Raw genomic sequence first — 13,910 nt, forward strand, 5'->3', positions numbered from 1 at the left:
TCAGGATCCCATCGCCTGGGTCACACCCTTACTCTGCCGCCTACCAAAGTCCACCCCCTGTACATGCCACCTATGCTCTCCATGGTGGCTTAAAACGTGCCCCAAATTCTGCAACGCCCTTCCCATCAATGTGGGCTCCAATGTGGGCAGCCTTAGTAATTTGTTTCTAAGGGACAGAATATGCCGGAAGTGATGCTGTGTGATTTCCAAGGCTTGGCCATAAAAGGCGATACAGACGGCCCTCCCACACCTCCCTCCTTCTTGGGACATGTGCACTGGAGCCCTGAGCCACAATGTAGGAAGTCCAGCTGGCCTGGCCCACCTGCTGGAGAGACCACGTAGAGAGGCTACACAGAGATCCCAGGAGCCCCCCACACCCCCAGGCTGTGTGCGTCCTCCTGGGCCAGGTACCAGGCATGGAAGTGAGGAAGCTTCTGGGTGATTCCAGCCACAGCCACAACCTGACTGTGATCTCACAGGCCTTCAGCAAGAACCATCGAGCTGAGCCCAGGCGGCCCCTGGACTTAAAGGATGACTAGTGTTTGAAGCCACTATTTGGAGGTGTTTCCTATGCAGCAATAAATACTCTCTAAGCCTTAGTTTCCCCATCTGTAAAATGGGAATAAGAAAAGTAACTGCTTTATTGAGCTGTTGCTCAGATTCAATAAACTAGTCCATGGAAAGTACTTATTTAGCACAAAGTCTCCACCCAGAGTAAGGACCTAGTATATAAAAGCTATGATCATCACTAACTGTTATTATTACGGTCATTGTACAGAAGAGAAAACAAGGTCCAAAAAGGCTAAAGCAAATTGCCTAAGAATCGCACAGTGAGTTAGATGCTCCATGGTTTGACTCTGAAAACAGGTTCAACTAAAACACGCATGCCCCCCGGAAGAGGGTGTGACAGTAATCAAAATCTCACTGAAGAACCTGCCAGTCCCGTCTGGAAGGGGCTAGGTCCTTGACCAGAAGAACAGAGGGACTGAGGTCAGACACTCTGAACGTCTTCAGAATAATCCCACTGCCCACCTGCGTGGCACCCATACATTTTCTAAAACATTTAGCCTCCCTCCACATGAGGATAGTACTTTTTAGCTCTGCTCTACTCTTCCATTATAAATAAGTGTAAATAAGGTGATGAAACCTACGAAACCTGCCAGCAGGTAGATTACCTCTGTCCCAAACTGCCATGACATACGGGCCTCGCAAGATTATTTATCTAAAACATACATTTACCAAGTTTGGGGGTAATAAACTGGGAAAGTTTGCAAACAATTCCTTCATGTTCCTGAGGGCTGTGATGGACGCAGTTCACGAACGGGAACTGTACTTATATATCTGCCTAATAAAGCCTTGAAGGTTTTACTGTTGTGAAGTCAGCCGGCAGGACTGACATCCATCAGCTTCTCACGCATTCGGGAGAACCTCCTTGATAAGGCGAAACACAGCCAGGAGAGCCGGGTTGGTCCCGAAGCTCAAACAGATCCCTTTCCACGTAGCACCCCTCACTCAGCCACTAAGAGGCCTGGAGCCACTCCTACCGCTAAGCGAGCTCTGTCCCTGGCGCTGGGGATGCAGGAACAGACAGTTGGGAGGAGACAGAGACACCGATGAGGATGCCAATGGCGGTTTGGGCTGGACTCGGGTACATCCAAGGAGCCTGGAGAGTCTGGGTGGCAGGCTTTCCTGGATAACTGGTGGGGCTTTTCATGATACCCTGAGCTCCAAACGGACCTCAGCCTCAGTTCTTCCCATGGCCAGACGCTGAGAAGCATTCTGATTTGCTCTGATACTGTTCTCTCCTTGCATCAAACACCCACACAAGCTTCACAAACGAGCAAGTGAGGAAAGGGCCAGAGATCCAGGGGTATTCCCAGCCCCCTCCAATTCTGGTCGCCCAGGACCCTGGCTCTGGGCCTGGCTTCCAAGAGGAAGGGCAAAGGAACAAGGAGAAAGCCACATCCTCTGCGACTGGTTGGGGACAAAGCGGTGTGAGCACAAACTGTCCATTTCCACGTGGACTTGCGCCAACACTGGGCACTGGCCAGCTTCAAAGATCATGACCAACTCCAGAATGACTTGATGCCCTGCTGGGTTCCAATCCCACTGTGTGACCTTGGGCCAGTTGCTTCGCCTCCCTGGGCCTCGATTTTTTATCTATAAATGGGGCCATTGGGAGGGCGGAGCTGCATCCCTCCCCTGAGCCCACATTCTGGGGTGATGAGGTCCCCAGCAGGCGGCAGCTCTTCAAACTGCCCGGGATGCTTTGCCCTTGGCATGATTTTGCAGTCAGCCTGTCCTAAAGAAGGCTCTTTTCCAGGGCCAAACTCCCCAGAAACAGCTAAGAATTTGCCCACTGGCCTGTGGAACAGGCCTTTTCTCTCCCTCCCCTTCTCTTAGCAATGAGAAGGTAGAGGACCCCTGGGACCCTCTTCCTTGCGTCTGCCCCACTGGCTCTGCAGAAGTCACCCATCCCACCGAGCATGTTGATTTCAAAGTTAACGATCAGAATGGCATGGCCTTTGCTTCCTGAAACTGACCCCTTTCCCGCCCACGCCCACCGAGCCCGTTGCTGGGAAGCTGGCCGGCGAACGCATGCCCTGGATTCTCTCAGCTGTGTTTGTAGGTCTGGGAGCATTGTTTTTAGGCCAGGAGCAGCCTGAATGCATTTGCAGAGGTGCAGGGAGACCCACGGCTCAGTGAATCAGGCTGGGACACTGCCTGCTCCACTTCCCGTTGGCCGGAGTCCACGACGGCTGGGCAGCAAGTGCTACAGCCAATGGCCACCTCGCTTCCCCTCCGAGTCCCACAGGGTCAGTGGAGCTGGGGTCTGGGCAGCGGGGCCTGGAGAATCACTCAACAGATACAGAGCAGTAGACACAGGGCAATCAGAGAAACAGGGCCTGGAGGTCATGCCCCAGACAGTCACACTCATCCTGCACAGACGATGCCTTATTTTTATACACCTTTTAATACATTTATACCTTTTACACACCTTCACCATAATACAGCCGAGCAGGAAGCAGGACCACCAGCTGTCTTGTTAAAGCCCACACCCTCACGCAAGCACTTCCCACGGCTCCATCACCTGTGAGACACGGCACACTCCTTAACCCGGCACTCCAGGCCCACTCCCGCTGGGACAGGACTGACGCACCTCTGCTCCAGCAGCCCGACGCTACAGCCCTGCACCACCTGCTCACCCACCCCTGATGGTCCGGCCTCTGCACATTTGCTCATACTCTCCCTCCTGCCCGGAATACCTTTCGCCCTCATCTCTGCTTGACAAGTTCCTACTCATCTCTCAAGACTCATGCTCCCACCCTCCCCCATCCAAAGCCATCGTTCCCACCTTTGCCTTCTCGGGGCACGTGAACCACTCTAATTAGCTACAGGGTCGTTACACGTTTTCCCGACTGTCTCGGGGTCCATTGAAGACAGACAGCATCTTTTTTTCCCTTTATCCCCACACCATCCTACCTGATGGCCTCTCAGTGACGGCCTGGTCCATGTGTCCACTGCAGGAACCTGTGAGATGGATGCTAAGAGTGAAAATGGTTCTTTCCACGAGATTCAAGGAGAAGCACCTACCATGTGCAGGACACAGCAGGGCCTGAGGTTTTCATGGCCTTTTTCGTACGATACACTGCCAGGCAGGCTGGCTTCAAGGGACCCTGAACTACTGCCATGTGTTGACTTGTCTAAGACACGGTTTATGTCTTAAATCTCTATACCAGCTTATGCAGTCAGGTCTCCTTGGAAGCGAATCTTACGAGATGGTCCATCTCTCCCTCCTACCCAGCATGCACTCAATATTTCTGAGATCGATTTGATTCAGCCGGGCCCCAGGAGAGCCACTCCTGAAAAACAGGCCAGAGCTCCTCTTCCCTGGTGGGAGAAGACACAGGCCAGAGGACTGTGGTCCAGGCCTCCCTGTTCCATCTGTATGAAAGCAAGAGCCAGAGTTGGAGACGAAACCAAGCAGACCCCAGAGCCGCTGCGTCTCCCGTGTACGGCAGGCCTGCAGTGATGCCTGGACATAGCTGCCGCCCTGGGAATGTTTGTGGACGGAAGAGGAGGGACGGCAGGGCCCCCAGGGTTAACTGTGGCTGAAGAAACATCCAGCCTAAGGGAGGGGATCGGGGTCTTTCTAGAAGATTCCTCTGAAAGAGATCTCCAGGCCCACTTCAGTGATCCCGTCCAGTGATGACTCCCCCCATAATATGGTGCTCTGAATTAAAGGGCTGCTCCTGAAACAGTATGTACTTGGTGGAGGGCCTGAAAGCTGAGACTGGCCCCAGTGAGCGTGAGAGCATCCGTCCGTAGAGAGTTTCAAAGCAGTGGGGAGACAGAGAACAGCACCTCCTCGGGGCTGTTCCCCACCGGCCGAGCCCCCTTCCTTGTCAGTCCCCAGGTCCCATGGGCTCATGGAGAGTGACAGGGCTCTCGGGCAGCTGTGTGCGTTTCAGGAACGGCACGAAGCCGGTGTGGCTAGAAGGGGAGAAGCAAGGGGAGATGGCAGGAGCGGAGGTCGGACCCAGGGCCAGATCGTGCAGGGCCCTGGAGGCCTTCCCAAAGTCGTTGGCCATTGCTCTCAGGGACACTGGCGAGCTCTGAGCTCTGAGCAGAAAAGGTCATGGTCCTTTAGACGCTCCCTCTGGGGGCCACTGGAAAGCAAACTGTAGAGGGCCGCAGGGAAGCAGAAAGAGAATGGCTTGGGTGGAGGTGGGGGGAGTGGCCAGCATGGGAGGCGGCGCCACATTCTGAGTGTTTTGGAGCAAGAAGGGGACGAGTGATTAACTACCTAGAAGAATCTGGTTCTCGCATTTTTATTGCTCCTGAGAGAAGAATTACTGGGAGGGTGCTAAAAATACAGATTCTGGGCCCCTACCCTCTGAGGTTCTGACTCAATAGGTCTGCCACGAGGCCCAGGAATCTGTATTTTAGCAAGCTCCCCGGATGCTTCCACGGAAGTGGTACCTGGATCCCTCTTGGAAAAAAACCCTGCATGACTCAGTCCTTGCACTTCACAGCCGAGGGAAGCCAGTGGAGGGCCAGAGTGGGGCTGAGGCTTGTCCCCAGGTGCCCAGGTGAGACAGGGCTGACAAGCAGGCCCCCTCACTCCCAGGCTGGGCTCTCCTCACTGGCCTCCTTGCTCCGCTGCAGATTTGGGATGGGCCCTAAAGGGCAGTGGTACCGTCCCAGGCCTACAGGAACAGAAGCCATGTGTGGATACACTGCAGCTGTCTGTGGTCCACCACTGCAGCCCCAATGCCCTGCAGTGCCTGGAACAGAGCTGGTGTTCACTGAATCTTTGTTCTACTGTTGACAATCAACACCTGTCCGATGGAAGAACAACCCCAGTGATCACCAGTGATCAGGCAGGACCAGAGAGGCACACCCAGTGGAGGAGATAGCACCATGGCTGGAGAGATGGACAGAGCAGCTCTCCAATTCCACAGGGATACCTGGAGCAGGCTTATGACAACTTCAGCACCTGTACGACATTTTCGGACGGGTGTTGATCTTGTCGGTAACACTGAGAAAAGTCTCAACACTCCCTTCTAGAGAACAAGTGTATTCTTCTATCCTGCTTTCTGGGTGGAGAACACGGGCTTCCACTTCTACCTTTAATGTTTAACACTGCAAAGCCGGGCTTACTTTTTCAGAAGTTTTCAATAAAGCCCTCTCAGCAAGTGAACTGGGACTACATGCACTCATAAATCACTTTCTGCTTATTCATGATGCTGTCAAAGCACATTCACTTTATTTAAAAACAGAAGACTTGTCAATAGGATCATTAAAAGATGACTGCCGGGCTTCCCTGGTGGCGCAGTGGTTGAGAGTCTGCCTGCCGATGCAGGGGACACGGGTTCGTGCCCCGGTCCAGGAAGATCCCACATGCCGCGGAGCGGCTGGGCCCGTGAGCCATGGCCGCTGAGCCTGCGCGGCCGGAGCCTGTGCTCCGCAACGGGAGAGGCCACAACAGTGAGAGGCCCACGTACCGCAAAAAAAAAAAAAAAAAAAAAAGATTGCCATTATCATCCATCTTCTGAATGAAAAGGAAGCAAGAATCTTTGGGGGGGCAGGGCGGGTCACACAGAGGCCAACGTAACTTGAGTGGCTTATCTGTGGCAGAACGAAACGGTCTTGGTCAGGATCCCAGACTATATTAGCAGACATAGGCTCAAAACCTGGGATGATGGAAAGACAGGAGGCCCTGGGCATTCCTTATGTGTGCTTCTGCTTGGGGATGCTAAAGGAGGCATAGAGAGTGGCTCATCACAGTTTGTTGAGAAACTGAAGTGAGAATACACAGAGCCTCCCGAACACCCCACCTGACCTGTGATTCTGGTTTCCGTGATGTCGAGTGCAGAAGCGTTCCGCCTAGCAAATGCTAAGGCGAGCCCTCGACGTCCACCAGAAGGGCCTGTAAGGGTGCAGGCTTTCAAACCCACGTAGAGTCTCATTTACACTCGTCACAAGCCACATACAAAGACGGCATGAAACATATAAAATTCTTTAGTAAATTTAGGAAAATTCTGTGCTTCTCAATGCTGGAAATGGGTGTTAAATCATTTCTACTTACTAGGCCCCAAATAAGTGTTCACAGGAATCACAAATCAGAGGCCAGGGACTTCACGGCCTTCTTGCCTAACTGCCGATGCCTCTGTATGGCCACTTCTGCATTCTCTGCCGTTGACTAGCCAAAGGTACTAAAAATCTGGCCCAGAACTGAAGCTACCAGGAATCTGTTCTCTCAAGGCTTGGGAGCAAAGGGTACAAACTCTACAGGTCTCACTAGGGACATGCAATGTAATTTATCATTCACTAGGGACATGCAATGTAATTTCTCATTCACGACATCGAAAAACTGTGCTGGCTGCTAAGATGTTTTGGTGTTTTACAGATGACAGGTGAATCACAATCGAGTTTTCCAACTCATTCTGTCTGCTTTTTCTCATTAATCACCTTCCATGAAACTCGAAGCTCTTGGCACAGAAGCCATTCAGGAAACCAGAAGAGGTGGAGGGAAGGTCCTTTTTGTTAAGACATCACTCCTATGACATGGGCAAGGCCAGCATCAGAGCTAGAAGGAATTTAAACTGCTGGCGAAGACAGCCAGCTTGAGTATCGTTACTAGAATGTAAGGAAGGGTGATTTCAATGACTTCCCTTTACCCTCTGTAAATTGTGTGTTGCAGACAGGATACTGGAATCTTCTGTCCTGGGTATGGATGATAGCCATCCAGATTTGTAGAGCTATCAGCAAAGACGGCAGCAGCTACGCTAGCGTGGGTGGACTTCCGCAGGCTCCACGAAGTATCTGCTGTTACGGCATCTCTATTTGTTACGGCATCTCTATTTGGGGGCTTGAAAAGTTCTTGAAACTGACAATTCCTCCTCTAAGTCCTGGAAACTCTTAAGAGCTATAGGTGAACCTTTAAGTTCCTGCATATGCTCCTTCTACTTCTTTCTCTAGTTTGCTGTCTGGGGGAGGATTAACCCGTGGCATGCTGGAAGAGGAGTCACGCTCTTTCCGAAAGCTTCTGTTACATAACTTTTATTCTGCGTCCCTTTTCGCGAGGTGCAGGCTGGCAACGCCTTCCAAAATATCCCACGTGCCAGCTTGTGATCACTTCCCATAGAACCCAGGGTGACATGGCACCTAAGGAGTTATTTTAGCTTCCCCCGAAGAACTACCAACGCTAACCCTTGTAGGGTAACACTTGGCTTATTTCTGAGTATCTTTCAACTCTAATACATTCGACATAGAGTTCAAAGAAATCCAACATTTTGGATTCAGGAGTCTCTCAAGAACGACATCACCCCCATATGTCATATACATCAAATCTTTGGCATGCCCTCTCTGTGCCATACTGTTATTTAAAATTTGGGGAAGAAGGACAGGGTTCGATTTCCAGACACACTGCAGCATCAGTGGACATGAAGTGTGGCAGGTAAGGGAAGGATGCTTTCAACCCCAGCAGAACGCACTTGAAATCGTGCTTGTTTCTGCCATTCAATAACCGTGCGACTTCGAGTGACGCGCTTCAGCTCTCCAAGCTCAGGCTCCAAATCTAGAACAAGGGTTCGTAAGATCTACTTTGCAGAGCCGGCGGGACAAAATGTTTAAGGACTGGTGGTTCCTTTCTCCCACCCTCTTTACCTGACGATGACTGCAGCTTCGCTAGGAAACCTGACCTCTGACCACAGACTATTTAAAGTGTGACAAGTAAGCCTGCCCAGAGAACCCGGCAAAAACACCACTGCCAAATCTACGAACTTCTCACCATTTTTCAGCTTCAGCTGAATTCAAGGCTCTAATTAAAGTACTTTCCATTTTCAAAACAACTGCAAACAGTAATTACATACTTCCCCTCCTACCTTCCAGGAACAGCCTAAGACTACGGCGAAACCTCCATGTCCCCTGGACCTCGAGCTATAAAGCTAGATGTGACACTTCTCCTACCCCGTTGACCCAAATTACATAGTGGCTCCCGCCGCATGGACCCTAGAGAGGGTCCTGGCTCAGCCCTCTCCGTTGTGTGCCAAGATGCCACCCGCAAGGTGCCATGACGGGAAAGCTGGCATTATTGCCTTTAAGACGAAAAGTTCTTTCATCACACAGGGTAGAGTCCCCGCTTAGGATAATCAATACACTTTTTTACAATCACCAGTTCTTTACTGTTTATACAGATATTTAATTGAAAATGTTATGTAACCTCAAAGTACAGGGCACTCTGGAGCTATTAATAACCAGCTACATCCAGATTCCGAGGACTCTTCGGGCTTAGAGTTGGAGGGGGTCTCCTGGCACTGATGTACACACATGCACATGAACACAGGGACACATACAAACATACACACTCATTGCACAGATGTAAATGAAGACCCCAAGAATGGAGATGACTTATCCAAGGTCACAAAGCCAATTCACAGCAGAGGCAAGAATAAATCCCAGGTCTCCTGGCCTCTGGAGGATGTTCCTCTTAGAGAAAAGGAACACACCCCATAGGTACCTGCGTACATCCTCAACACTGCACAAATGCTGCAGCATCCGAAGTGGGTTCTCACAATGCGGGGCTTGTCAGCTCTGATCAAAAGACTTCCTGGTCTAGACTCCCGAGTTAGAAATGGGATGCCCACCAGGGAAACGTCTCATTGTTGTCATTCATTTGTGATGCATACCCCTCCTGCTCTCCCAAGAGAAACATGAGGCACCTAGAATATACCTGAACGTGAGGCCATTATATATGGTGTGGAAGAGGTCAGGTTTAGCAATCTTCCAGAAAAGAAGTGGGTTGAAGACAAAACAGAATCGAAAAGGGAGACTTTTTTTTCTCAATTGCACACTTTCACGCCAGGAGGGTAAAAAAGAGCAAAAAATAAGAGAGAACTGATGCATTAAAAACTGAGTATGAGGAACAGGAGTCATATTTTTCTGTGGAATCAGGCTCTGGGTAGCAATAGTACGATATGTGACATAAAAACTGTTCTCTCATAATTACATCATCATTTCCAAAAGTAACTTCATGAAGATTGTTTCTCTGCCTTCATTTTTATTCAAAACCTCACCCGTCAGTCATGCGGAGCTAAAACACACAATGCTGGTAGATTGATATGTCCACACAAGATGCCTTACTCGCCATTCACAGACCCCATGAGCTTGTCAAAAATGAAAGCTTTGCTTTGGTTCCGTAAATATCAAACAGTCATAAGACCCGCTGGGAGCACAGTTTCTGGGAAAAAAAGGTGGGCCGTGCCCGTTTCATTTGAGATTCAGTAACACTTTAAAAGGTTCATTGATCCGCATCTTTAAAAGACCTATAACAACCCCATTAAGTGCCCACAGGGCAAGTTGATGAATTTAGCTGTAATTACAGGCAAAGACCAAGTCAGGGTCTAAACCTCCTAGTGGCCCCCCTTTCTTGTGACAGTCCCTCTATTCCTGCTGAGACAGGCTCCACCCTTCCCTAATATAATCAGCAAACAATGGAGAGAGGAGAGTCTAAAAATCACTTTATTTACTTGCTTTAATTGTTTAGGCGGAGAAGGTTTTACCTATGCAGCTATGACAGTTTCTTTCTGAAAGGCACAGGCAGGCTCACCAGCTGGTCCCTTTCGAGCCAGCTGGACATCTAGCTGATGCGTTGTATTTCATCAGTTCTTAGGGGTCAATGTCATCTCTCCAAATGAAATGCCTAACCTGTCCCATGAACCCAGTCTGGCACGTTGGGACATTTTATAGCCACCATGCTTTAGCTCAATAAATCATCCGCTAAAGCACTGCCCAGGCTTCACCTCCTTTGGGTGGAACCTGAATTTTGCAGCTCCCTCGGGCACCATATCCTCCTCTTGGAAATCAACAACCTATTTGATCAACAAGCTATCTTTCCAAATGTGTGGGTCTGATCAGCTCTCACCCCCTAGCTCCGGCCTGTAACCCCCTCTTCTGCCACTCGAAGAATCCCTTCACTGGAAGGGATCTGAGAGTTCATCCAGTGTGACCCGTCATTTCACTGACAGGGAAACCGATGGCCTTTCCCTGTACTGACACCAACACTGTCCGAGTCCTGCAGACCACCAAGCTCAACGCTTGGTCACTCAAGCGAGTAAACAAGCCCCTCGGACCAGGACCAAGTGATTCCGCGTGGCTTTCCCTCTCAGGGTCGACCTAAATGCACTTAAGCAAACAGTTAAGAGCTACAAAACCAGAGAGTTGGGGGCAAGCTAAGGCCTCCTGTCTACATTACCCTCCCCCCTCCTTTTCTTCTGGATTGAGATGTGGGAAGTTCTGATGACATGGAAGGTTGGCAAATTTGAACCAAGATAAAATTTCGGGCGGGGCTGGTTCCTACACAGTGGCCATCTGGGATCAGCCTGTTAAGTAACCATCTCTAAGACGTACACAACCAGGGGCACGAGCTTTGATTAGCCCTCACACCACAGAAAGGTCTACGACATGGTTCTGAGGCCGAGCATGTGCTGGGCACACACAGCAGAGAGGAGGCACACAGGAGGATCTGAACTCTGCCCTTTCCAACCTTGAAGAGGCCTGGGAGAAACAGAATCCCAGGAAAGAGAGCACCCAGGGGAACATATCCTCCTCCTACCTGAACAGAGGTGGTCACGCACTTACAGTTCACGTAAGGGTGAGCAGCTATGTGATGGAGGGATGGACAAAAAAATTAAAAATACATGCTTCCAGCAATCTATTTCATCCAAGCAGATACTCATCAGCACAAGTCTTTTCACACACACACAGTAACTCCAGACGGAAGCAGTTAGTAGAAGAAATGGGACAGGTGTGTTTGTTACAAAAGGATCAGCTCGAGGGAGAGGTGGAAACAGCACCCTGGTTTCCAATCCTGGTCTCCCTGCTTGCGCTTCCTGGCCCTGTGACCTTGATTAAGTCATTCAGCCTCCCTGGGCCTCAGTTTCCTCAACTGAGCCAGAGAATAAGGGGAACGCACTTCCTCTGGTGGTCTGGAGACACACTACCCAGCACAGCCTGGACACCAGTTTCGAGGTCACTATATGTGAGTCGTCTCCCTCCACAAATGAAGCGTCTGAACCCAGGTTGCATATAGCATTATCGAGACCAAACAGGTCTCCTCCTGCCTGCGTGTCAAGCCCGCATCTGCCTCCCTGATGGCCCGGGAAAGCACCAGGTCTCGAAGGCGCCCGGGCAGTTCGGCCTCTAGGCAGGGTCTGGGGAACAGGGGAATCCAGGGGTTCAGTAAGAAATCCCGCAGGCTCTAGGTGGGGGCCGAGCAGGGGGCTCGGAGGCAGCCTCTGGGGCCGTGAGAAGGGGCTTTGTTTCCGCGGCGGAGGGCCTGGCTTACCGAGCAGCGCATCCGGAGGCGGGCGGGGGGCGCGCGGGGCACGCAGCAGAGCCACAGCCTGGCCCGGGCCCGGGGTGCCTGAGCCGGAGGAAGGCGAAGAGGAGGAGAAAGAGAAGGCTGCCGCCGGCTCCTGCCTCATTCTCCCGGGCAGCGCCGATCCGCTGGCCGCTGCCAGCTGGGGCTGGCCGCCGGGCGCCGGACCCCGCGCGCGCGGCTCATGTCCCGGTCCGCCGCTGTCGAGGTGTGCGCGCAGCCGGGTAGTCTCCGGGCGGCGCCCCGGGGCTCCTCATGCCCCGCGCCAGGGCTCGGCAGGAGGACCTCGGGGAGGCAGCGCGGAAGAGAAGAGAGGAAGAGAGAGCGTGAGAGCGCGCAGAGCTGCGCCCCGCGGGTCCAGGGGCGGCAGGCACCCAGCAGGACCGCGCCGCCCCACTCACCGCGCCGCTGAGCCCCGCGCCGCGCGCCCGCCCAGTGGGGCGCGGAGCCCCGGAAACTTTAGCACATGGCTGGTCCGGCGGCCGTGGTGGCGGGAGCTGTCCCGGTCTTCCCGCTCCCCCTCCTCCCCGCCCCAGCCCCGACCCCCGAGAGCAGCTTACCGGCGGCGACGGCGACCGCGACAGTGGGGCGCCCACTCTGCCGCGCGCAGAGTGCGCACCGGCCGGGAAGGAGGAAGGGGCTGGCTGCGTCGGGGTCCCTGCAAGGGAGGGGCACCTCGGCGGCGGCGAACCGCGCGGGTTAAGGCGTCCTGGGAGGAGGGGGCGGGCCAGCCTGGTCAGCAGGCCCGGACAGGGAAGGGTCCCTGCGCCCCCGGACCCCGCTCCGCAGCGCAGCTGCTGACGACACGCCCGGGCTTCCCCGGCCCCGGGTCTGCGGAGCCCGCCCTGTTACCTAGCGACTCGTTCTGGGGAGCCCACGCTGACTCGCACTACTAGCGGGGCTGCGGCAGCCGAGGGGAGGGGAGGGGAGGGGAGGGGGAGCTCCGGAGGTGGGGGAGGGTGGGTGGCTGCAGCCGGAGCTCCTCCTTCTGCTTCCCCCTCTGCGTTGGGGAGGGGCCCGGGGAAGACGTCCTACACACGGCCCCGGAGTATGGGGGTGAGAGGAAGGCCCACACCGAGGTGGAGGTCGGGTGGGAGGTGCGGAGATGCGCCTTCCCCTTCGCTAAGGATGCAGCAGCAGGTGGCGGCGACGTGGCCCGTGGAGGCCCGGCGCTTACAGGCGCGCGTATATGGGCCCGGCCGGGGCGGGAGCGTGAGGAATGTGGCAGTGGGCGCGTGGGGGTGTGTGACACACTCCCACCCACGTGACGTACTTGGGGACACGAGGACTCGGGTGGCGGAGGAGCCTCCTTCCTCTGGTCTCTCTCACTCCTTCCTGGACATTTTGCTCCTGCGCTGTCTCTTCATCATGGAAGCCCAGGATGTCGGGGGCAGTTTCGTTGTAATCAAACCAACCCCGGTGTTGGCACCTCCCCACCCTACCGCACCCTACCCCACCCCTGTATCCAGTTGCTCACATTGGGGGTAGACACTTCAATCTGGCTCGGGATGCCTTCCCATTTGGGGATTTGGGGCCCCTCCAATTTCCCGCAATATGTATATGGAATGTGCCCTAAGTTACTTCACATCTTCCGTAAAATAGCGCGTTCATCCCCAAAGCCTGTAGCTAAACGCTAGCACCTAAGTTGCCCCACAAATGTGAACATGTATTAGCTGTAAAGCTACAGCCAGTCTCCTGATCTAGGACCTCCCCAAAATATACCCCAAAGCCCAGGAAAGTGGGGCAAGGGTCTGTGAAAGTCCTCATCGCAGGTAGGGACCGCTTTTCTGGATGAGGGAGATGACTTGCCACTGGGAGCCTCAAAGCAAGCAGAGCCCAGGCCTCCTGATTTCCAAGCTCCCACACACCACCACTGCCCCTCTTCAGCAGCTGGGTGCAGAGAGCCTCACTTCCCCACTCCTGGGAAGACCACTCATTCCTGCCGCCTCACCCCCTGGACCAAGCCCACACCCCTTCCTCACCCTACTGTCCTCTCTTCCTCTCTGGTGTGGATATGGGGAGAAAG

At 53.3% G+C, this 13,910-nt stretch overlaps 1 protein-coding gene across 2 annotated transcripts in view; it reads right to left on the reverse strand.

Annotated features, from left to right (window-relative positions):
* Positions 1–13,014, reverse strand: part of TUNAR (TCL1 upstream neural differentiation-associated RNA) — a 48,586-nt gene extending 35,572 nt beyond the window's left edge. The window contains exons 1-2 of one of the 2 annotated variants that reach the window (XM_067726517.1): positions 12,445–13,014; positions 11,852–12,169 (exon numbers count right to left, since the gene is read on the reverse strand). In XM_067726517.1, coding sequence (XP_067582618.1) covers positions 11,852–11,863 — 12 coding nt within the window. In that variant the 5' untranslated portion in view covers positions 11,864–12,169; positions 12,445–13,014. Of the gene's footprint in view, positions 1–11,851; positions 12,187–12,444 lie in introns of those variants that run through there. The other variant, XM_067726525.1, reaches the window with a different exon arrangement.
* Positions 13,015–13,910: the final 896 nt, after the last annotated feature.

This window comes from Pseudorca crassidens, chromosome 1 (genome assembly GCF_039906515.1).
Source record: "Pseudorca crassidens isolate mPseCra1 chromosome 1, mPseCra1.hap1, whole genome shotgun sequence".
Classification (NCBI taxonomy): domain Eukaryota; kingdom Metazoa; phylum Chordata; class Mammalia; order Artiodactyla; family Delphinidae; genus Pseudorca; species Pseudorca crassidens.